This window comes from Nycticebus coucang, chromosome 18, assembly GCF_027406575.1.
Source record: "Nycticebus coucang isolate mNycCou1 chromosome 18, mNycCou1.pri, whole genome shotgun sequence".
NCBI classification, from domain to species: domain Eukaryota; kingdom Metazoa; phylum Chordata; class Mammalia; order Primates; family Lorisidae; genus Nycticebus; species Nycticebus coucang.
Genome location: NC_069797.1, coordinates 35746641 through 35771286, shown reverse-complemented (window position 1 = coordinate 35771286; position 24646 = coordinate 35746641). Strand labels below are relative to the sequence as shown.

Genomic DNA, 24646 nt, shown 5'->3' with positions numbered 1-24646 from the left:
TGTAAAGCTTTCCAGATGAGCTTCTTTTCAAATGGAGTTATAACCAAGTTAAAATAAGCCCAATACAAAGTGATTGGCGGACACCAAAGTACACCAGTTGGAAGAAGAGGAAGATGTCCTAACACCAGGCTGGGGTCTCTGACTCCATCACCCCACAAGTATTTTCTATGTGCCAGGCATTGTGGTAGGCACTGAGAATTCTTATATCAAGACACAGATTCTAGTTGGACAGAGGTAGACAACAGATGTGTACACAAAAACCCGAGCAGCAAGAGCTACGAAAGTTCCCAAGGCCCAGGGCACTCACTGAAGGAGCCGCACCTAGGCCTGGCTGGCTGGCTGAGTTAGAGCAGACTTTGACTGAAGCCTTGAGAGATGGGTAGAAGTTGCCAGGCAGGCAGATTTGCAGATACCTAAGACAAGGTCTGACTGAAGAGAAAGGAATAGCCACTCAAAGATCTGAGGAAATGGCATTCAATGAAGACTGAATAGCATGTGCAAAGGCCCTGTGGTACAAATAGCTTGTTGCACTCAAAGGACAGAGCTTATTAACTGGAGTATAATGAGTGAGAGGAAGAACAGTCAGTGATGGTGAAAGGTCTGAAGCAACATGCTACGCTCAGGGAACTGATGGCCAGAAACAGAACCCAGATCAGCAAGAGTTTCTGAATAGTTGAGAGATGAATCTGTACCAGTCAGCTGATCCTTGGTCATGAAAGACCCTGGATATCAAACCAAGGAACTTGAATTCAAAGATTAGGGCCAGGATACAAGGCTGGAAAATTCACTCTGAAGGAGGAGGTGGCCTAGCAAGGATCAATGTTAGAAGCAAGGACAGTCTTAGGAAGCCACTGCAATTGTCCCCAGGAAGAAGCAATGAGGGCTCGATTCAAAGCAACTGTGTATGAATGGAAAGAGGGATAGTTTCCAGAGACAGTAAGAAGGTAAGTAGACAGAATTAATGGCAAGTAGAAGGAGTGAGAACAATATGGAAGCAGGGACAGGGAGGCACCGGGACACAGCCTGGTGCTCTAACCGACCTGGGAGCTGAGCCTGAAGCTCCCCTGGCTACACTTCCAGGTAGTCCCTCCCCAGGGAGGTCGGGAACTCTCCCCTAGATAATCCTCCATCTTCACCTGCTCCAGAGCAACCACCCAGCCAGGCTTCCTGGATTCCTCGTCAAGGCCTGACCCCTGCCCAGCTCCACTGTGGGTGGCCCTGAGACCATGATGCCATCCCAGAGTCCCCAAATCCTTTCGACAACTCTCCCTTCAGTTCTAAGAGCCTCACGCTGCCTACTTCTGCACTCCTTTTCCAGATGAGCTAAATGAGGCCCAGTGGAGCAATCGGGTGATGCAGGCAGCAGACATCTGAAGTACAAGGAAGTAGAGGGCACAGATCATCCAAAGACAGATGGGACACAGGTCTCTGGCCAGGTGACCATAAGAACCCCTCTGCAAAGTACAGTGAGTGACACCACACATGGGGCCATTCATCTCCTATAGAATAGTGATCATAATGGTCCCTACAACATGGCTGTTGTTCCAGGGTGTAAATTAGATAATGCACACCACACAGTAGGCACACAGGGTTTGCTTTAATATTTAAAAGATAGCAGCTTCTCCCAGCCTTTGATGTAATGGGTCCCTTAGTCATGGAAGTTCCCATTCCCAGCAGGGTCCTTCGCTGGTGCCCATATGTAAATGAGCAGCTCTCAAGTTCTATCATCACCTTCACCAGACCAGCAGTGGAAAGGGACTGGTCTGCCTCAGCAGTAGTGGATGTCCAGCGCCCCTTGGTATTTGGTGACCCAGTGGCATTCAGAGATGGAAAATGGGGAGGCGACATGGTAGTCCCCTCCCCTCCCTAGGAGTCACCAGCTATGTCTCAAACAATTCAGTACCTACAACATTCTTTGAAACCAGAAGAACCTACAGTCCAAACTCAGGACCCTCATCTCATCAGGAGATGTGGGTCCTCAACCAAAATGAGGCAAGGAAAGGGGCCAGTACCCTGCTACCCTCTCACACATCCCCCTGTCACCTCCATGGCTGCTGTTGCCACTACTTTCACTGTGGTCTTGAGACTCCACCCACCTCCCTCTTTCAGACTCCATCCTTACAGGTTAGTGGGGAACAGCGCTGCCTTCGGCTGAGCTCCCGCAGGCCGTGTACCGAGGAAAGCAAGAACTGCACTGGCTGTGTAGATTGCTGCCTGAAAGCCACCGAAGCCCCCCAACTCGAGCCTCCCGCGTCCTAGCGGTGGTGGACAGCACGTGGTGACTTCCTAACCCAGAAGGGGCCCCACCTTCTCCATCAGCAACACTTGAATTTCCTGCCACAAGAGGGCACTGCAGAGCAGGCGAGAGAAGAAGCGGAAGCCCGGGCGGCTGTCCCTCCATGTGCGACACCCCAGGGTGGCAAGAGTGAGTGTGTCAGCAGGCTCTAGCCGGAGGGCCAAGGCAGAATGGCCACTGTCTGCAGCTCACAACCCCAGACTCAGCTAGGGTTGTCAGGTAAAATATAGGGCACCTGGTTAAATTTGAATTTCAGATATACAACAAATAATTTTTTAATATAAGTATGCCCTATGAAATATTTGGGAGATATTTCTACTTAAAAGCGATTATTATATATCCAAAACGGGGCATCTGTTTTTGTTGTTGTTTGCTTTTATAATTTATTTGTTTTACTAAATTTGGCAGCCCTAGGTCCAAACTCTGCCAGATGTGGACAAAATAGGCACTGACACCCCCCATCCGCCCACCCTAGACCACCAGGAATAATGGCAGGCCTTTTACAGTCCACCTGAAGCCAGCCCGGGTGGACGGGTAAGGTGAGGAAGCATCTGGTGCTTAGACCCCAAGGGACCTACAAACACACTGGAAGCTGAGAACCACATCAGTGTTAAACTAGACTTTATTAGTTGGCTTGCCTTCCCACACCTGGGTGGAGAACCAAACCACATTTCCCAGCCTGTTGTGCGTGGTCTGGTCCATCCGGTGGGGATCCTAGAATTCACAGCCATCCACCCAGTCACTGAGGTCCTTGCCTTGGCAGTGATGCCTCCAGGCCTCCCTGGGAACAGGGAACAGGGGAGAGGAGAGACCACATCAGCTGCCATCACCAGTCACTGCTCAGAGAACAGGAAGGAGATGTGGGTCCTCAACCAAAATGAGGCAAGGAAAGGGGCCAGTACCCTGCTACTGCCCACCAGGCCTGGCCACACCACCTGGGTGTTCCAGCCCAACTCACTTACCAGTAGCCCAGACCCTCGGGCCTTTGGGCTATCTTCATGGCACAGATAACAGTATCTTTGAGGTTAGGATTCAACAAATCTGGGGTGGGAAGCCATGGAAACACACAATGAGGGAACGGGAGGCATTGTCGGGCATAGGAGGGGGTCTCTCTCCCTGTCACTCACCCACATCCTCCTCTGCCCCAGATCCAGTCCTGCCTCTTGACCACTCCAGAAGCACAGGTGTCACCACCCTCTCCCTCACCTCTGCTCTCAGAAACAATTCCCCTTCTTTCCTACGGCACCAAAGCCAATCTCCTCTGGGACCCCAAATCAGAGTCAGGGAGCATCCACCCTCATCACTCATCCCATCTCCCTCTCCTCATTTAGGGGGGACCCCCACTCAGACAGAAAGGCAGGGGAAGAAGCACAGGCTGGTGCAGGGGCCCAACCCCAGCCAGCCCTGTGCCCCGGCCCGGCTACCAGAGCAGTACATCTGGCATTGGTTGGAGGACTGCGGGCTTAGGTTTTTGCACCACTTCCGGCTGCTGATCTGGAAGATGCCATTGTTGGTGCTTCCATCGGCCTCGTGGTCCACAGCAGCTGTGTTGAAGCCGCTCGAGAAGTAAGCAAGGCAGACCCCTGTGCAGAGCAGAGCGCAGGCCCTCGGGTTAGGCCGGAGCACTCAAAGGACAGGTCCCACACATGCAGGTGCCCACCCACCCACAGCAGATGCATCTATTCAGGCTCAGTGACCGGCCTGAGGTCACATTCAGCTACCAAACAGTAGGGCACAGGACTGGGCCTCAGGCCTCCGCCTCTTAAGGTTAGCGATCTCCCCACTTCCTCACTGGTCAGCACACACACAGCAGGGCCCGATAAGTGTGATGAATGAATTTACAAGAGCTGAATTTTTAGAGGCAAGGTTAGGAAGGCACAGGCAGGACCTATAGAGGGGGCTGGAATTAGAGGAAAAAAAAAAGAGTCCAGACGTGACTGTACTTCACAGAAGTCAGTTTGCCTTTCCTAAACGTCAGTAGGAACGTCTGATCCTTGTGACCATGATGAAGTTCGAGGTACAAAGTTGTTCATTTCCTTTGACTGCAAGCTTCACCAGCAAGGGAGAAAGAAGGGGTGACTCCAGGCTGGCTGCCTGCCACCTGCCTACTGTGTGCTAAACTCAGGGCTGAGCGAACTCTACCCCTCAGCTCACGTAACCCTGGTGTCACAGATGACAGCTAAAGCTCAAAAAGCTCCCAGAGCGACCCCTTGAATGACAGACGAGGACGGTGGGTAGGAGAAGGGTGGGAGTCAGAGAGAAGGGAAGCAGGCAGAGGGGTTCTCACAGTCGGCCAGGTTGTATCCCCGGTATCCATCCAGACCGAAGTCGTGCAGCACTCTGGCCAGCTCGCAGCGGCTGTAGACCTTGGCCTCGCTGGAGGCGAGCAGGCAGCTGAGCAGAGAAGTGAGGGCCAGCACCGTGATCACAGGTGGGCACAGCTGCCTCCCGGGAGCCCCCCTCCTGGCTTCCATGTGGCGGTGGGCACAGGGCCCCGGCCACTCTGGCTCAGACCTGAGCTTCGGGGTGGCAGGCAGCTCACCAGCCCTGGTGGTCCACTCACAGACAGCTACTCCTTGGAAGGAGAAGGGACAGGCCTGAGCACGCCCCTGGGAACAGGGAGAGGGGAGCGGGCAGAAGACCACAGCCCTGAGCAGTCAGGCCCCCGAGGCCCAGAGAGGGGCTCCGAGAACAGCCCCTCTCCTTCCCCATTCTGCTTCACACCACCCCGGCCCGCAGCTGAAGGAAGAGGAGGGGAAAGGAAGAAAATGAACCCATTCTGAGCGCCATACTACTGCTAGGTGGTTTTTAGTCCTGAGGCCCAAGATTTTACAACTACGCCTGGGCAAAGTTTGAGCTGGAACCAAAGTTACACGAATCCAAAGCCCCACTATGGTATGGCCGTGAGCAGATGTTCCCAGAGGGGGTGGGCTGAGCACTGCCACCAGTGTAAACCCATCCCTCAGCCCGATTGCCAAGGGGCCTGGCACTGAGCCTCCATCTCCCGACCTTAGCTGAAGCAGGGCTCCCCCAGCACATGCTATCCCTAGCCCTCTCCAGGGAACACTGCTCTTTCTCCACACAGAAGACCCCACACAGCCCTGAAAGTGCCCTTTTCCCCACCACCTCTTCTAGACCAAAGCCTTGCAAATACCCCTTTTCCCTGGAAGCCCCCAGCCCTGTCCGGTTTGGTCATTGGCTCTGATCATCATCTGTGAGCCGGTCCCCAATCCCCTGGGAACATTCACACCTGGCTGCTTTGGTCTCAAGGCTTTCTCCTTCTCGCACCTAATGCCCCCACATACACACACCGTCTCAGTGCCCCACTCCCATGGCCCTGTTCCCACATCATCATTTCCCCACCACTACAACCTTCTAACCTCCCTCTGATGACACCTCTGACACGTCTCCCCACATCTCTCCATGACTGCTACCCCCCCACCACCTTTAGTCCGCCTTTCACAAAGTCAAAGGGTGAAAGTCAAAGGTTGCACAACCTCATACAGGGTGTCCCTGGTCTCCAAGCCCCACGGGACCTTGAATGACTGAGGATGACGAGCTGGTAAAGGGCATGGCTTTGCAGCAAGGCTTGGGTTTGAACACCCCCTCCACTCCTGGCTACATCTCTGACTCTGGACACTCCCCTGAGCCTCATTTTCTTCGTGTATGAAATGCGGACATGAATAGCACCTGCCTCATACAATTGTTGAAAGTATAAATGAGACAGAGGTGCAGGAAGAACTTAGCTCTTTGCACTAAAAATAGGTTAGTTGTTATTTCTGGTGTGAGCTCCAGCTCACACTAATACTAAGACTTGTCTCTGGTCGGCTTTCTCTCCCCTGTTTCCTTCAAAGGGAGCCCTGGGGATCAGTCCTTCAGCACCTCACCTCCCACCCTGTCCCACTCCTTCCCTCCCAGAAGATGCCCTCACCTCCTGCTGCACCGAGAAAAGCAAGGTGGTCACATGTGGGATGTCTTCCTTTCTGCCTGAGCCCCATCCCACTGGCAAGCTCGGCAGCAGCCGCGTCACCCTCGCTCCAGCCCCCAGTGTGAGGATGAGGCCCCCGCCCGTGCCTAGGCCCGTCTTCCCTCTGAGCTCTAGATTCCTTCCTTGCCCATCTCCACGCCTCGCTCCATCAGTCGGCCCTCCCCTGCCTGCTCCTCCTGCCTCCGGGTCCACAGACATGCTGAGCTCTCAGCTCCCACCAAGCCTCCTCTCTGTCCACGCGCACCTGTCTTCTTCCCTCTTCTCCTCCAAACCCATGGGGCTGGGGATTGCCACTTCCTCACCTCCCATTTGTTTTCCAACCCAGGGAAATGGGTTTTCCCATCACCACCACTCTCCAGAACTGCTCTCCAGGTTCAGTGGCCCCTGCTCTCAGCCGCACTTCCCACTGTCACCCACCCCCCCTTGTTGAAATGCTCGCCCCTCTTGGTTTCCATGGTGCTCCCCTCTCTCGGGTTCCCTCCTCCCCCTCTGGCTTTTTCTTCCCATCCTCCTCTGTGGAATCCACTTCAGGCCGGGCCAAGTGCTGATGTGCACTGCAGGCCTTTCTACCACGAGTCCTCCTTCCTCCCACATCAGGAAACCCTCCAGCTGTTACCACCACCTGTGGGCCTAGGGCCTCCTAATGCTTCTTCCCCTGAGACCTCAGCAGCAACTGCTTCCTGGGGACCTCCAGCTGGTGTCGCTCAGCCACCTCCAACAAAGCATGTCTGAACAGAACAAGGGTTCCCACCAAGATCTGCTCCCCTGCCTGTCTTCCCTTCCCTTTGTGGGCTGGCCACTTATCCAAACTGGAATATGGACGCCATCCTACACTCCTCCATCTTCACCTCCACAGCCTTCACCCATCCCCAACCAACCGAGCCCCAAGTCTCGCCAGTGACACCATCCCTCCAAGAACTCCATCTTTTCCTGAGCACGGGCCATCATCACAGCTTCCAAACTATTCTACACACATGCAGCATCAGAATGGGCTTTCTAAATAAACAGCCCAGCCCTGAGACAGCCTTTGATGCCCCTCGTCACTGCTCCCTTCGAGACCCAGCCCTGCTGACCCCTCCCGCACTCACACTTTAGGGTCCAGCAACACCACATTGCCGGTCATCATGATGATCCTGCCGTCTAGAACATTAACCTTCTGTTTTCCCTTCATGGTAACTCTCACTCATACTTCAAGGGTTGCATCAGAAGTGGGCTCCCCGGGGAGACTCCCTTGGCAGGCCACTGCCCCCCCCAAATCCCATAGCGCCCTATCTTCCACCTTCCTCTGTCACACTAGTCTGTAACAGAGTCACTCCTTCCCACGCCAAAGTGAACTCCAGAGAACAGTGGCCTGGGCTCAATCTGTCTGCATATCCTGAGAACCAAGCCGAAAGCAGCGGCGGCTGCTTCAACTGAAGTCCCTTGGAAGGCGTGACAACAAGGACAGGAGCCCTTCTCATCAACACATGGGGAGGGAGAGGGAAGGAAGCCGTAACCTGGTCCAGTTCTTAAAATCTGTGGGCATGGTGCCAGGCCTTTTCTGGAGGATTTCTGACTTAATCTCATCTAATCCTCTCAATAATTCAGGGCAGTAGGATTCATATCCCTAATTTGCAGAGGAGAAAGCCAAATCGACTGCTTTCACAGTGACTGTTTTTGATTTTTTTTTTTTTGTCCTGAGCAAAATGACTTAAAAGTAATTCTATCTGAGTATTTCACAGCTGGCCCAGGGGTTCAAGGTCTGTTGATTCAGAGACCAGAGACCTGCCAGAAGAGCAAGGTCTTCTCCTATCTCCCTCAGCTCCTCTCACTCCCACGCCAGGATACCCCTCTTCTCTAACCACCACCTGGCTGTTTCTATGCCCCTCTCTGGACAGACCCACCTAGGGCCTTGGTTGACAGCTGCAGGAAGGAGGGAAAGGGGGCTCACTGATCAGGGGTGCTTCCCACCAGGGCTGGGATGGTGGTGGCAAGGGCAGTAGCAGCCGTGGCCCCAAACCCTGCTTCAGCTCAGCACGCCCCCTACGACACTGCCAGGGTCCCAGGCACCCAGTATGAAGAGAATGATGGGAAGGAGCAGCTCCAGACTGACCTGGGCCTTCTAGAACTCCCAGCTCTGTGAGATCATCTTCCAACAACACTCCCCTGCTGTGCTTTGACCAGTCCACCTGAGCCCCTTGATTGCAGGTTCCAGGGGCATGTTAGGGGTATCTCATCCTAACACCCTGGCCTGCCCCTCCCTCTCTCTCTCTCTCTCTCTCTCCTTTAAGAGATGACTTTCCTCCTCCCAACACGTCCTTCTTATGGTGCCCACCACCTCCCCAGACAGCCCATCTCACTGTTGAGCTCCTTCGACTCCCAGAAAGTTCTTCTTCCTGAATCCTGAGCCACAAACCACTCCCTTTCTCCACCTGGTTGATGACTGTCCAGTAGGGACAGGACAGAGGTTACAGTATTGATGCTAAAGCTTAAAGGACAGAAAAGTATAAGGAAAAGGTGTATGATGCCAGGTCTGCCCCCCCAGGGGCCCTGCCTGGAGGCTATGTGGCACGGCAGCTACAGCACAGGCTTTGGGGTCAGACAGACCAGGGCTGGACAGGGGCCCTAGTGGCCACCAATTGGGTGTGAGAGAGCATGACTTCACTTCTCCATTTCCTCAACTCCCAAGTAAGGATGACAATATTAGGAGGGGTCATAGAGACAGCTACAAAGTGCTTGACTTACCAGGTTCTTGATAAATACTGGAAATCACTGCAAAGAAGGCCCTAGGTCAGCCATCAATAAGTTGACTCACACCATGCTCACCCTACCTGCCCGGACCCCACCCAGACTACCCAAGTTAGAATTGAGAGTTGGCCCAGTATCAAGACTTCTTTCTTTCTTTTCTTTTCTTTCTTTCTTTCTTTTTCCTTCTTCCTTCCTTCCTTTCCTTCCTTCCTTCCTTTCTCTTCCTTCCTTCCTTCCTTCCTTTCTCTTCCTTCCTTCCTTCCTTCCCTTCCCTTCCTTCCTTCCTTTCTCTTCCTTCCTTCCTTTCTTCCCTTCCTTCCCTTCCTTCCTTCCTTCCTTTCTCTTCCTTCCTTCCTTTCTTCCCTTCCCTTCCTTCCTTCCTTCTTTTCCTTTTCTTTTACCCATGGCAAGAACACTTAGGATATCTGCCCTCTTAACAAATTGTTAAACGTCCAGTATGGTATGGTTGACTATAGGTACAATGTTGCCCAGCAGATCTCTAGAGCTTGTTCATCTTATTTGACTGACTCTTTACGCACATTGATTAGTAACTCCCATTTCCTCCTCCCCCTAACCCCTCACTGTATCATTCTGCTCTTTGAGTCTATGAATTTCACTACCCTAGGTACCTCTTCTAAGTGGAATCATTTGTCTTTCTGTGACTGCCTTATTTTTCTTAGCATAAGGACCTCAGGGTTCATCCATATTATTGCCTCTGTCTGGATTTCTTCCTTCTGTAAGGCTGAGTAGAACTCCACTGTGTGTATACACCACATTTTGTTTATCCATTCATCCGGGCAGGGCCACTTACATCGCTTCTACCTCTGGGTTATTGTGAATAGCACCACAGTGAACATGGGAGCAGCAATATCTCTTCAAGATCTTTATTTTAATTCTTTTAGATAAATGTCCACAGGTGGGAATGCTGGATCATAAGGTAATTCTATTTTTAATTTTTTGAAGAGCCTCCATACTATTTTCTGTAGCACCTACACTGTTTTGCATTCACACCAACAGTGCACAAGGGTTCCAATTTCTCACCCCCTCACCATCTACACTCATTGTCTTTTGAGATTTTTTTTTGGGGGGGGTGACATTAGCCATCCTGATAGGTGTGAGGTGTTGTCTCATTGTGGTTTTGCATTTCCCTGATGACTAGTGATGTTGACCATTTTTTTAAATACCAGTTAGTCAGTTGGTACATCTTCTTTGAAGAAATGTCTATTTGGCATCAATATGTCTTTTTTTGTTTTCTTTGTAGAGACGGTGTCTCACTATGTTACCCTGGCTGGTCTCAAACTCCTGGCCTCAAGCAATCCTCCTGCCTGCCTGAGCCTCCCAAGATACTCAGATTGCAGGCATGAACCACCACACTCAGCCTAGCATCAGTTTGTCTTCAAAGCTCTCCAAATGACTCCAGTGTACAGCAAGTCTTCAACCTTTATTGATGAAAAAGAGCTCTAGACTTAAGTTAAAAAATCTGAGTTCAGGCTTGGCACCCATAGCTCAGTGGTTAGGGCACCAGCCACATACACTGAGGCTGATGGGTTTGAGCCTGTCCTGGGCCTGCTAAACAACAATGACAACTACAACAAAATAATACCCAGGTGTTATGATGGGCACCTGTAGTCCCAGCTACTTGGGAGTCTGAGATAAGAGAATCGCTTAAGCCCAAGAGTTTGAGGTTGCTGTGAGCTGTGATGCCATGGCACTCTACCAAGGGCAACATAGTAAGACTCTGTCTCAAAAAAAAAAATCTTAGTTCAATTTCTTACTCTGCCGCTGACTGGCTCTATGGTCTTGGCAAGTTGACCTCCATTTTCTTGTGATTAAAATACAGTCATCACCCTGCCCTGCCTGCCGTGACCTTGAGCACTGCACTTCATCTCCCCAAACCTCAGTTCCCTCCTCTGTAAAATGGGAACAATCATCCTCCCTCCATCCTGGGGGGTGGCGAAGCTCAGCTGCCTCAGTGCATGGAGATGTTCAACACTTGGGCCAGAACGTTGTTAGCTATTGTTTTTATTGCCTGGCCCTTGGTGGTGATTCTGTCTGGTTGAGTTTTGGGGGTTTTACTGCATCGGCCCACTTTTACTATTTTATTGCTTCTTTTTATTGAGTCATTTTTCAGCTTATTTTTATTTTATTACGTGTTTTGTTATTTCCCAGTTGACTTTCACTTTTAAGTGGGGAATAAGAAACAGCTGCTTCGAAGAAACAGTTATGAGGGCAGATGAGGCCACGGTTGGAGTCCAGAGGGTCCTTATTTCTCCACTGAGCTCTGCACGAGTCTTTCCTATGTCCCCATCACAAGCTCAGATTCTTGACCATATCCTAAAAGAGATCCTCCACTGCTTCCTCCAAGTTCAAGTTCTTCAGCAGCTTCTCCTACAAGGCTTGCCCTGTGCCTGCTGCCCAGCAGCACTTTAGAACAGCTACTGACTCCAGGGCCCCACCCCAGGCCAAGCCCAATAGATCAAAACTTCTGGGGGTGGGACCCAGGCATTAGTATTTTCATAATGCTTCCAGGGGATTCCAAAGCACCCCTTCCAACCAAACTTCTTAGAGTTCCCTAATGAGTGACATTTTGTATTCCTGGCTTATTTAAGCCATCATGTATGAGGTTGGACAATGAAGTTTTTGAACTCATTCTAGAAAATGTACTGTGTACCTCATTGCTGAGTATCACTATGGTCACCTTTGAAGTAGCCCCCTTGGGAAGTCACACACCAGCGCCAGAGCCTAGTCCACCCTTTAGAGCAATTTTAGAACGCTTTTACTGAAATGTCATTAGAACCATTGTTATGGAGGTCTGACAATTAAGCTCACAAACTCATGCAAGAAAAAGAGCTGGGAAGGGTGAACTAGGCCCTGGTGTTGGGGCATGGCTTCCCAGGGAGAGTACTTTGGAGGTGACAGCAGTGATATTCAGCATTGAGGTACATATAGCACTTTTTCTTGGATGAGTTTGAGAACTTAATTGTCTGATCTCTTATGTCAAATCTACTTTTCTGTCCCTACTCCCTGGCTAGCTTCTAGTCCTCCTTAGAGCATTGACTTCCTCCCTGACCCCTGGAGCTGACTTACCTACATTCCTGCACATGATAATCTCAGCATCTCTCACCCTCTACCAGGATCCTCTCCTTTATCTTTCCCACCAATTAGCAGATACCTGTTGTGTCTCTCCTGCTTATTTTCTCAGGGTCAAGAACAAAGATTAAAAAGTGCAGGGTGAGTAAAGACATGAGGAAATGAATGAAAGGCACTCAGTCAGTGATTCAGAAGAACCTCAGCCCAGGAGACTGCTGAGGCTGGCCCAGAGAACACTAGGGCCACTGTGGGCAAGGAGAAGCTGAATCCACCTCCGGCTCCAAGCAGGGCAAGCCTAGAGCTCCTAGATGAGGACCCTCACCTGGCCCACGCTTTGTGTAAAGCCACTTACCCCTACACTTAGTAGTTTTACACCATCATATTCTTTTAGTGTTGTAACTCCCTTATTATTCTATCTTCCCCGGTGTGATGGGCAATTGTATGTGTCCACTTGGACCACAGGATATTTGGTCAAACACTATTCTAGGTGTTTCTGTGAGCACATTTTGGAGTGAAATTGACATTTAAATCAGCAGACAAAGTAAAGCGGGCTGCCCTCCCTAATGCGGGTGGACCTCAACCAATCACTTAATCACTTTCCTCCTGAATAGAGGAAATGGCAGAACCTCCCCCCAAGTAAGAGACTCCCTCCTGCCTGGCTGCCTTCCACCAGAGACATCAGAGACGTCAGCCTTCAGACTCCAACCAAAACACCTGACTTTTCTGGGTCTTGAGCCCGCCACCTGTAGACTGGAACTATGTACATATTCCATCAGCTTTCCTGGGCCTCCAGTTTCTAACTCACTCTGCAGGTCTTGAGATTTGCCTCCATAAGTACATGATCCAACTCTCTCTTTCTCTCTTTTTCTCTGAATTTATATGTATATAACACACGTGCACACATACAATCTCTCCCTTTCTCATAAATAGGCGTAAATAGGCCTGATATAGTGGCTCACTCCTGTAATCCTAGCACTCTGGGAGGCTGAGGCAGATCCATCGCTCAAGCTTAGGAGTTCAAGACCAGCCTGAGCAAGAGCAAGATCCTGTCTCTGCTAAAAATAGAAAAACTAGCCTGGTGTAGGGGTGCACATCTGTAGTCCCAGCTATTTGGGAGGCTGAGATAAGATCACTCAAACCCAAGAGTTTGAGGTTGCTGTGAGCTATGATGCCACAGAACTCTACTGAGGGTAACAAAGTGAGACTCTGTCTCAAAAAAATAATAAATAAATAAACACATGTAGATAAATAGGTACAGCCTGTTGGCTTGTTTCTCTAGAGAACGCTGACGGACATATGCCTCATGTGAAGTTGGAGAAAATCATTTAACAGTTATCAAGTCCCTCTATGTGCTATGTTAACCAGTGTGATGAAAATATGTCAAATGGTCTATAAAACCAGTGTATGGTGCCCCATGATCGCAGTAATGTACACAGCTATAATTATAAAACAAAAAGAAACAAACAAACAAAAAAGTCCCTCAATGCATGTCCATTCCCTTCCTGGACCTGGTGCCCCTCCAAGCTGATGTTCTTCCCTTCCTCTTGTGATTTGTGGCTTGTGAAGTATGGGGCAGCAGGCTTGGGGCAGCAGCGCTGGGCTGGACCCCTGGTTTCATAAAACTTATGAAAAAAAGCTGATTTCATAAAGCTTGTGACTTGGAAGTTCACTTAGCCTTGCTCAGCCTTGGCATCCTCACCAGTACAGGGAAAAGAACTGCCACCCCACGGGGATTAACGAGATAACATGCAAAGCATCTTACACGGTCGCAGGCACCAAGAAGACACTCAATAAAAGGCTACTTTTAATTGTTATTCATTTGGATGGTGCAGAAATAAACTTTTTTGAGAACAGCACTTGAATTGTCAGAAACCCCTCTGAACATGGGCCTAACGGATGTTGCAGAGGAATGCTGTGAGATTGTTTAACCCCATCCCGGTTTGTGCTGCATTGGCCCTGCTGCAGTTGCAAGATCTCTAGATAAGCAGGGAATCAGGCTCCTTGCTTTCATCTCCTTGTACTTGTATCCTAGGATTTTCTCTCTGGGAAACTGATGTAACCTAAAGGCGAAGGAAAAGCATCAATCTTGGAGAAAGTGCTTGTTCATCTCTTTGGTGCTTTGTGTTCCCATCCTGATCTCCTCACAAGTTCAAAGACAGTTCTTCCATATCTGCTCCCACCACTCTGGCTGAAGCCCTCACATCTCTCATCTGGCCCTGCAGTCACTTCCTGCCTGGTCTCTCTGCATCAGAGGGCTCTTGCTTATGATAGGGCCAAATGCACCATCCCCCCCTTTTTTAAACTTTCGAAGGGTCTCCATCACTTGAGGGATTGGGTCACCCCATTCAGTCAACAGCCCAGACGGTCCTCCATGGTCTGTCCCCTGCCACTTCTCCAGCCTCACCTCCCAGCACTTCCCCACCCCTCCCCTGACCCCCTCCGCTCTGGCAATTCTGAACTACCGACTCTTCCCCAGATTTACCTGCCTGAAAGCCCTTCCTCACTAGGTATCAGATAACTTTGTTTCATCCTTCAAAAGCAACCCAGTATTATAACTTTTGCAGAAAGAATTAATCCAACAGTCTGTAACCCCTGAGCTCCCCCAATCAATTTGCTTGTCCCAGCACCTCGAGTTTATCCCTGTCTAGAATTACCATATTACACTATAATTTGTAATGTATGTGACTGTGGCCCCGGCCCTGAGCTCTTCCAGAGCAAGGAGTGTATTATACAGCAGAACCTCTGTAAGCTGACCACCAAAGGGACTGAAATAAATGGGTAAACATACAGAGGTGGTCAGCATAAGAAACTAAGCCTACTGTACTGATGTATGTCTGTGGTGCATGTCTGATCTATGAAAATTAGATCAATATAAGCAGATCATCAATGTAGGGAGGTGATCAACTGTGAAGGTTCTATTGTATTTATTTCTGTATTTGCAAGGCCTCGTACTGGGGGAGGCACACAGGTGCTGAAGAGAGGTTAGGTAAATACATTTTAAAACACACAGGTTGAGGAGGGGATAGATGAACATAACTGTAAAGGGGTAGCCCAAGGGAGATCTTTGTGCCAATGGAATAGTTCCATATCTTGATTAGGGTGGTGGGCACACATATCTACACATGTGATAAAATGACATTGAACTATAAACACATTGTAGCAATGTCAATGTCTTGATTTCGCTATTGTACTATAGTCATAAAAGATGTAACCATTGGAGGAAACTGGATGAAGGGTACATGGGATCTCCCTGTACTATTTTGCAACTTCTTATGAATCTATAATTATTTGAAAATAAAAAGTCATTCTTACAAACGAAAAACACACAGAGGCTAGTTGCACTGTTCTGACAAATCACTTCCAATAATGAAATAATTGAAAGTGAAAGGCTGTCAACTCCAGATTATTTCACCAACTCTGACTTAAGAGTATTTAAACTTGACTGACTAGACAGTGAATGATTACAACAGAAACATAACCCAAGTATGCTTCAACATCGTAACGAAGTTGCTGCTCTGAAGGTCTTACCACCATTACCTAAGTAAGCACTTGGAGCTCTGAGTAGAATGAATTAGGGTGTGCAGTAACGGAATCTGAACAAAGTCAGCTATGATGAAACATCTGATGAAAACATATACTTCACTTACTCTGACCAGATAGAGGCTGAGTGGATAGGAGAAAACTCATTGGCTGACCCACAGCTTTGGGCAGCCAACGGACCTAAAGATCTGAGTCTGTGTTGGTGGCAACTTGGGCCTCGGGAAAGCCTACTAGAAAGTGAGGCTTTGAGTAAACAAACACCTTCAAAAGGCGAAGGTGGCTACAAACCCATAGCCTCTACAAACCCAGCGACTCCTAGCAACAGGATGGACTAACAACCTAATGACTTCAAGAGCCCAAATTCTTAACAGCCCGGGGCCCCAAAAAACCTGATGTCTCTAATAACCTAGGGCCTTTGAGAAACATGAAGCTTTTAATCAATTGAAAAAGTGAATAACCTGGGGCTTCTAACAACCCAAGCCCTATAATAAACTGAAATAATAAACTGAAACTCTTCACAACTTGGGTTGCCTAGCAACCTGAGGACTCTAATTATCAGAGACTCCTAGCAACTAGGAAGATTGCACAACCCTGGACCAGGACTGAATCTCACTCTCTCAGTGGCTACACACTTAATCTTGAGAGTCAGTGTGATCTAAGAGATAGAGCCAGAATTGGAAACCAAATACCCACGTCTAATGTTCTGACTTTGCTGCTTACTGTCTTATCTTGTGGCTTAAGGTCTCTGACCACTAGTTTCCTTACAAACAAAACGGGAATGATAATTATAATATCTAGTACATAAAATTAAGCATCAAGTAAGAAGGTTTATGGGAAAGCATTTTAACAGCTATACAAATGCATGTTGCTGTATTTGGCGGCACCCTTTCCCCTCACATCTCAATATGCACCACATTCCAACAATACTACTTCCAGACCATCCTTCCCAGCTCCCAGCCCCATTGCCACCACCCAGTTCTCGGGTCCCTCCACTTGCTTGTCTACATTGCCACCAATTTTCTTTCTGATGCACAAGTCCTATTGTGTTACTTTAAGATTTACGATTATTTAAACTTTACTAGCTAGACGGCCAAGCTTCCCATTCATCTCAAAAGTCAAGTTTGAACTCTAGCAGGGTACCTCGTGCTAAGACCCTCTTTCCAGCTTCATCTTCAATCATTCTCTCAGCCCCCACTCCTTTCTTTTACTCCTAAAACAAATCTGAGAGGTGGGTACGAGTTTTATTATCATCTCATTTTCACAAATAGATCAGGGCAGAGCGTAGCTAAGTAACTTATCCAAGTACCTACAGCCTTAAGCAGTGTTTTGAAACCATGTCTGACTCCAAAATCCAAGCTCTTCACTAAAAGCCCCAACATCCATAACCACCTCTTGGAAGGTTCCAAACAATGTGATTCTCCAGTTACTCTCTCAATAAGCCAGCTTTGATTTTATTTCAAAACCCCTCCACCTTTTCCTGCCAGAGCCACAGGACACTGCTGTGATTGGGTGGAGCTTGAGGTTTTACCACCAGGGGGCACTCTCCTGGCACATGCAAAAAAGTACAGATCTACCTGTACTCTGTACATCAGAGCTCACAAGACTTTTCAGACCACCCTCAGTGACACCTGACCTGTGGCCAATCTCATTTTGCCACAGAGCTCATGATGTAATTTTAGAACGAATAGTTAGAAACCTGCCTCCCTGGCGCTGCTTCTCAAAAAGGTCCAATTATGGCCAGGCACGGTGGCTCACACCTATTATCCTAGCACTCTGGGAGGCTGAGACTGGTTGATTACTTGAGCTCAGGAGTTCAAGGCCAGCCTGAGTAAAAGTGAGACCCCCATCTCTACTAAAAACAGAAAAACTAGCCAGGTATAGTAGCATATGCCTGTAGTCCCAGCTACTCAGGAGGCTGAGGCAAAAGCATCACTTGAACACAAGAGTTTGAGGTTTCTGTGAACCACGATGACACCACAGCACTCTGCCCAGGGTGACAGAGTGAGACTGTCTACAAAAAAAAAAAAAAAAAGAAGCCAAATTATTAACATTTCAATGGTGAGAGAGTCATTTTTATAGGCATCCTTCTTGTCAACAAAACAGGCTAATCTGAGTTCTAAGTATTACATATATTCCTCCATAGGACTTAATAAAACTACTGTCATTTTTAATGAAAATCAATATGACCTGTGGACACTTTTGTTTGCCCTGTTTGATTCTCAGGGAGTATGGGATGGCTGAGTGGAACAGCGCAAAGATTGCTCATCACTTCTGCAGTCTGGGTCCTCATCATATGAATGTGAGGACAGAGCTCCCCAAAGGGAAAGTGAACTGCTCCACGGCCCACAGGAAGTAAGAGCCAGAGCAGGGACCAGATTTAACTCCCCAGAGCATCACTGGGCACTCACACGCTACCCTTTGATCAGAGCCTAACTGTGCACTCACACGCTACCCCTGTGATCAGAGCCTAACCATGTACTCACACACTACCCTTGTGATCAGAGCCTAACTGTGCACTCACACACTACCCTTGTGATCAGAGCCTGTGTACTCACACACTACCCTTGTGATCAGAGCCTAACCATGTACTCACACACTACCCTTGTGATCAGAGCCTAAGTGTGCGCTCACACGCTACCCTTGTGTTCAGAGCCTAACCGTGCACTCACACGCTACCCTTGTGATCAGAGACTAACCATGTACTCACATGCTACCCTTGTGATCAGAGCCTAACTGTGTTCTCACACGCTACCCTTGTGTTCAGAGCCTAAACGTGCACTCACACGCTATCCTTGTGATCAGAGACTAACTGTGCACTCACACGCTACCCTTGTGATCAGAGACTAACCGTGTACTCACATGCTACCCTTGTGATCAGAGCCTAACTGTGCACACACACACTACCCTTGTGATCAGAGGCTAACTGTGCACTCACACACTGCCCTTGTGATTGACACAGAGTGCATAAAAGAAGCCCTCTGACAGTGTTGCTCAGAGCCCCAGAGTTGAGGAACAATGAACCTGGATACTCTGTGGGGCTGTTTATGGTACGTGGAAAAGAAATCATGCTTGGCTCTAAAGGTGCATTCAACCCTCTGAACTTGGACATCTTCCTCTGTGCAAGAGAGAAAATGATCAGCATTTCTCATTCCCTACACCTCTCTGAGAGGTCTTCTCACCAGGCTGACTTCTGGAGCTCCAGCAGAATTCTCCTAAGATGCTAGGAGTTTGGATGGGGAGAAAGGATGTTCTCCACTTAGCACCCCAAAACAATTTCCCTTCCACCTACAAAGGACGAGCTGAACTCCAGGTTCACACTGTTTAAGGGCCTGGAAGGGGTATCTTATATAGCAATGGTTTTCAGCTGGGGATGGTTTTTCACCCACCCCACCCCACCCTCAGGGAATGCTTGGCAATGTCTGAAGACATTTTTGATTATCACAGCTGGGGTGTGAGCATGCAGCTGGCATTCAGTGAATAGGAGTCAGGGAGGCTGCATCCTACAGGGAGGTTGCACAGGACGGCTTCCCACAACAAAGAATTATCTAGTCCCAAATGTCACTTGGACCAAGGTCAATGCACTCTGGTTCACAGCACAGAGCAGTATTAAGTTCCCTCCGTCCATACCCTCTGGGTGATGTGAGACAGGCTGCCTCATTCCTCTACCCCCCATTCAGTTTCCTGGACTGTGAAGTAAGATGTTCTGATTTGATGATCTCTGTGGACCCTTTGAAGCCATCATTCTCCAACTGTGCCTCCTGGCCACCTACCTGGTGGTTTTGCTTATGGTATTTTTAGTCTCCGTATACTAAAAAAAGGCTATATTCCCGCCTCCATTTCTTCAGCTGTAAACTGGAAATAATTATGCCTACTTCACCCTTTCTAGGTTGGTGTGAGGAGAATAAGGAGATAGCACACGTGAATTTGCTTTACACAAAGTAGGTGCTTTAACACTTCTCTTAAAAAATCATAACGGATCAGCACGGTAAAAAAAGTTTAAGAGAACTGCAATTCACTGAATAGTGTCCTCATTAAAGAGCCACCAAGGTGGGGGGGTGGTATTTTTGAGCAAAAAGAATGACATTTTTTTCCACAACTTCCCAAGAGGCAGCCATGGATCTTGGGCTATGTAGGCAGCCCAGTGAAGTGTAAGAACTTGGACGTGGAAATACACAGTCTTGCTGTTAGGCCTCTGACCCATCCTTAAAAGAAATATTTCTGTCAAAAGGAAAAAGAAACATTCCATTGGAAGCATCATTCCAACATCTCTGGTCACTACAGGATGGAGGTTACAGAGTTTTGATGCCAATTATGACCTGAGTTCAACCGCCCTCTGCCATGCTCTGTCGAGTGACCTAATTGTCAAGAGGGATGCTAATAGTGCAAAAGATTTAGGAGCCTGTGAGTTTTCAGTGAGATAAAGCATTCAGTAAGAGCTTAATAAAAGTTACTATCATTGTTGTGTTCTAAGAGCTATAGATGAGCCCCCATCAATGCATGGCCTGCCTCAGCTCCACTGCATTCTTATTTAAGATTTCCACGAGAAAGAATGAAACATCCTCAAACCCCATTATGGTTCCATAAGAAAGATGTGTGTTAGCCTCCGCTACTCTCTCATCCAAACACACACACAAACACGTCCATTACATTTTACATATAGAAATACCGACATTGGACATTTGTGACTCTGGACATTTAATTAAAATGAGGACGGGTTACGGTCTAAAGATGGGGATATATATAAAGTTGTGTTTTTCCAATATCGTCTCTCTCCCTCCACTTCACTCCCACACACATACCCATCCAAAGAGGTTAAAATGGCTGCTTTTGACTGTTTAAAGTGGGAAAGGCATCGTCTTACCCCTGAGCCTCTATAACGAAAGCAACCTTGTAAAACACAATCTGTCCCTTGGTTAAGCCAAGACCATCTTTTATTGATTAAAGGTCAACAAGAATGTAGATAAGTTAAGCTGTCCAGAGACCTAACACTCTGAAATGCCAAGTCCTAAGGCTAAAAGTCTAAAAGTAATCATTCAAAATACAAGGAGCTGCAACCCTGGAGGAATGATCCCAGCTAAGCCACTCCACTGGATCTGAAATTTAGATGGCCAGCGTCCCGCTAGGGGGCTCCCACACAGAGGGCTGAAACTGAGCTCTGAACCCACGCTGCTTAAAATAGAACCCCGCAAACACGCTCAGAGTTCACGGTCGGCCAGCGAGGCAGACCCGGAACTCTCAAGTGTGCACATAGATTTCAGCTGCTGGGAGTATTGGAGAGTCTGGTTTGACAAGGGGCAAAGAGGCAGGGAGGCAGAGGAGACAGACAAGGGCAGAGGCATCCCCATGAGAAGGAGAGGCCAGCTGCACTACGCAGTTGTTTCCTTAAACATTCTCCATTAGAAGTGGAAACTTGCTGTTCTCCTGATTAACCCTTCATCCCTCCGGAAAAGGTGGTGTTAGTTATCGCTCAGTTTTCCCATCAGAAGAAGTCTGTGGGCTTTTACCTAATTATGTTATCAGAAGAATTCAATTCAGTGCTTCACAAGAACCCACTAGAACCAGGGGGTCAGAGCTCAGGATAGGGCTGAATAGGGGGAGAATTGGGGGTTCAGACCTGAAGAAGGTAACCCTAGATGACAGATTCGAGGTCCTTATTTCAAAGGCAAAGCAAGCTCAGGGATGAAGCACCCAGAGCCGTAAAGCCTGGCTGGCTGGGGTGAGCGCACGTCTCAGCGTCTCCTCACAGCGGAGCAGCCAGACGCACAGAAGCCAATACTGGCAAATCTCCATATGGGACAAGACCTCGACAGCAAATGGGTGGGGGTAAAAAAACAGGTGTCTGGCCTTTTTTTCTCATTTGTCACTATCTTCTCAGTGCCTAGCCTGGATCAAGGTACAAAATAGGTGCTCATTTGTATAATGAATGACTACGACACAAAGCCCCTGTGGACCCCAAGGCCACGCCTCCTCCTCATCTCCACCACCCTTCCCTGTAGGAATGAGAGATGCCACTGCCTTTCTTGCGACTTCCCAGGGTCGTTTGCATTAAATCACTCATCTTAATTAGATTCCAAGAGCAAAAGCACAGATCCTGTAAAGTAGCAAAGGACAAGAATATTGGGAAGACCTAATGGGAAACATCAAGCATGGAGTTGGAGCTGCTGATTGAGCCTGGGGAGCAGTGCCGGGGGGTGGGGAGCTTGGCTCCACTGCCACGTGGAGAGGGGCAGCGGGGAGGGGGGAGGGGGACTTGGCTCCCTGGTCTAGCACCTATGCAGAGCAACCTCACAGGCCTGGAGGAGGGTGTAGTCTGCCCCGTCACCTGGGCACTTTAACTCCTACAGTTGAACTTTCCACACTGCCTCTGGAGAGTAAAGCATCAGAGAGGCCACACGGAAAGGGGCTAACCTGGGGCTCACTTGTGGAAACAGCAACCAGATTCCCTGCCCTTAGACCCCCATAAAAGGCAACAATGACAAAAGCTACTATTCACCTGACAGGGACTTATGACTGCTCCACAGGATGAGGATCTCTTCACGTGAGTCAGAGGCAGGAAGGAGCTGAAGTTGCAGCAAACCAACCAGTTGAGGCTGAGTCACGGAAAAAATCAGGTTCATTTGTTAGCTTGTCACCTGACCTTGCCAGCACTCAGGGGTGGCCACTAGGGGGCACCCTTTGGGCCACATGTTGAGACCCAAGGTCAGAGAAGGTCTGCTCCAAGTGCTTCAGATCCCTGGGTCTTGCAGGAGAGGAAGTGTTCTAATATCTCCTAGAAGAGGAAACTACTTAGAGGACTGATTATCAAACTACACTCTTTGAAGCTTGGGGTAGTGGTGGGGAACAGGGCTATGCCCTGCAGGGGAGTAGAGGGAAACTGAGCAGGCAGAGTTCAGTCCATCATCACCCCAATCAGGGCAGCTTCACTTTTCTCCATATACATTACAATTCTACACATGGTTTTCAAGAAAAGTTGAAATCTAAAAAAAGAAAGAAAATTGATCTAGCACTTTGGGAGGCTGAGGCGGGAACGAGATGATGAGCAAGAACGAGACACCCCTCCCCCGTCTCTAAAAATAGCTGGGTGTTCAGGAACATGCCTATAGTCCCAACTACTAGGGAGGCTGAGGCAAGAGAATCACTTGAGCCCAAGAATTTGAGGTTTCTGTGAGCTATGATGCCACAGGCACTCTACCAAGGGCAGAAAAGTGAGACTCTGCCTCAAAAAAAAAAAAAATTGGTGCCTATGGTAGACTCAACTATTGGTCCCAGATCTTCACTCCTGTCTAGCAGAATTATACCCATCCACATTCTTACTGTGGTTTCACGGTAGATAGAATGTGTTTCCTAGCCCCTTGACTTTGGTCTTACCTACTTTTTGACCAATAGGATGACTGCCCGACACTAACAAGGCCCTGAAATGTGTCTGTGCCACTGGACCTACCCCTCTTGTGCCTTATTCCATGAAAGGAGTGTGCCTCAGTTAAGTACAAGTCCAGGGAAGATGAGTGGCGTGTGGAGCAGGCCTGGACCCACCCCACAGCTTGGAATCAAGCTGCAGTGAGCCCATAACACATGGGCCAAACTCTAGCCACGTTGCAGGTCACCCAAAATAAATGTTTGCTGTAAGCCTTGGAAATGTTAAAGGTGTTTGTTACACAACAACAAAACTGACTTCTGGATGCCCTTTCAGGACTCTCCCAGCACCTTCATTTAAAGAAAGAATCTGATTGTTTAAAAAGGAAAAAATGTTTACCAAAAAACCCAAACACAACAGTACTTGGTTCTATCACTGAAGAGAGCAATCTGACAATATCTAGGAAAACTGAAGATGCACGTACCTTGCCATTCAACCATCTCCCTTCTAGGTAACTTCATAACACAAGACAGGACTTGGCAAACGTATTCTGTAAAGGGCCGGATAGTAAATATTTTAGGCTTTGCGGGCCATATGGTCTCTGTTGCAACCACTTAATTATCTGCCATTTTAGTGGGGAAAGCAGCCACAGGCGATGCTTAAATAAATGCCTGAGGCTGTGTTCCAACAAAACTTTTTAATGGGCTGAAATTAAAATTTCATAGAACTTTCACATGCCACAAAACAGTCTTCTTTTATTTAACCGTTAAAAATGTAAAAACCATCCATCCACGGATGAATGGACAAACAAAAGAGGACATACACATGCAAGGAAATATTACTCAGCCTTAAAAAAGAAAGAAATTCTGACACACGCCTCAATGTGGACAATCCTTAGGGATACTATATGCTGAGTGAAATTAGCCAGTCACAAAGGGGCGGATGCTGTGTGATTCCACTCAGGTGAGGTACCCAGAGTACTCAAATCCATAGAGACAGAAAGTACAGTGGTGGTTGTCAGGGGCTGGGGGAGGGATGAATGGGAGTCACTGTTTAACGGAGACGGTGGTTCAGCTGGGGATGTTGAAAACACTCTGGAAATGGATGACAGTGATGGTAAACAATGGTGTAACTGTACTTAATGCCACTGAAATGTACACTGAAAAACAGTGAAAACAGTAAATCTTATGTTATATGTATTTTACTATAGTTTTAAAAGTTAAAATTCAAATTTTCTAACAATGTAAGAACTAATCTTAATTCAGGGACCCATACAAAAATGGCGACACCAGCGGTGCATCTTACAAGGGTATATGTGAAACTTGGTAAATGGTCTGTAAAGCTAATGAATGATGCCCCATGATCATATCAATGTACACAGCTATGATTTAATAAAAAAAAAAACAAAAAAAAAAAATGGCGGCCAGATTTGGCATATAGACTGTGGTTGGCTGATACTTGCCTTAAGGACATTTTCTCACTGTGCCCCAGGAGGAGGTAAGTACAGGAATTCATCCCAGCATTGTCCAGGTTATAAAAAATAAAGGTGTGGGGGGAGAAATAGCATAAATAGTCATCCACAGGAAAATAGAGTAACACATTGTGGTAAATTAACACAATGGAATATTCAGGGATAAGTGGAATATGCTGT

The 24646-nt window shown here is 48.2% G+C and overlaps 1 protein-coding gene across 1 annotated transcript; it reads right to left on the bottom strand.

Moving 5' to 3' along the window:
• Window positions 1-2944: 2944 nt before the first annotated feature.
• SPACA3 (sperm acrosome associated 3) lies at window positions 2945-22171 on the bottom strand. Its single transcript, XM_053570075.1, has 5 exons — window positions 22135-22171; window positions 4584-4871; window positions 3721-3879; window positions 3259-3337; window positions 2945-3077 (listed from the first exon to the last, which is right to left on the bottom strand). The coding sequence occupies exons 2-5, from the start codon at window positions 4768-4770 to the stop codon at window positions 3011-3013; spliced, it is 492 nt and encodes a 163-aa protein (XP_053426050.1). The 5' UTR covers window positions 4771-4871; window positions 22135-22171; the 3' UTR covers window positions 2945-3010.
• Window positions 22172-24646: the final 2475 nt, after the last annotated feature.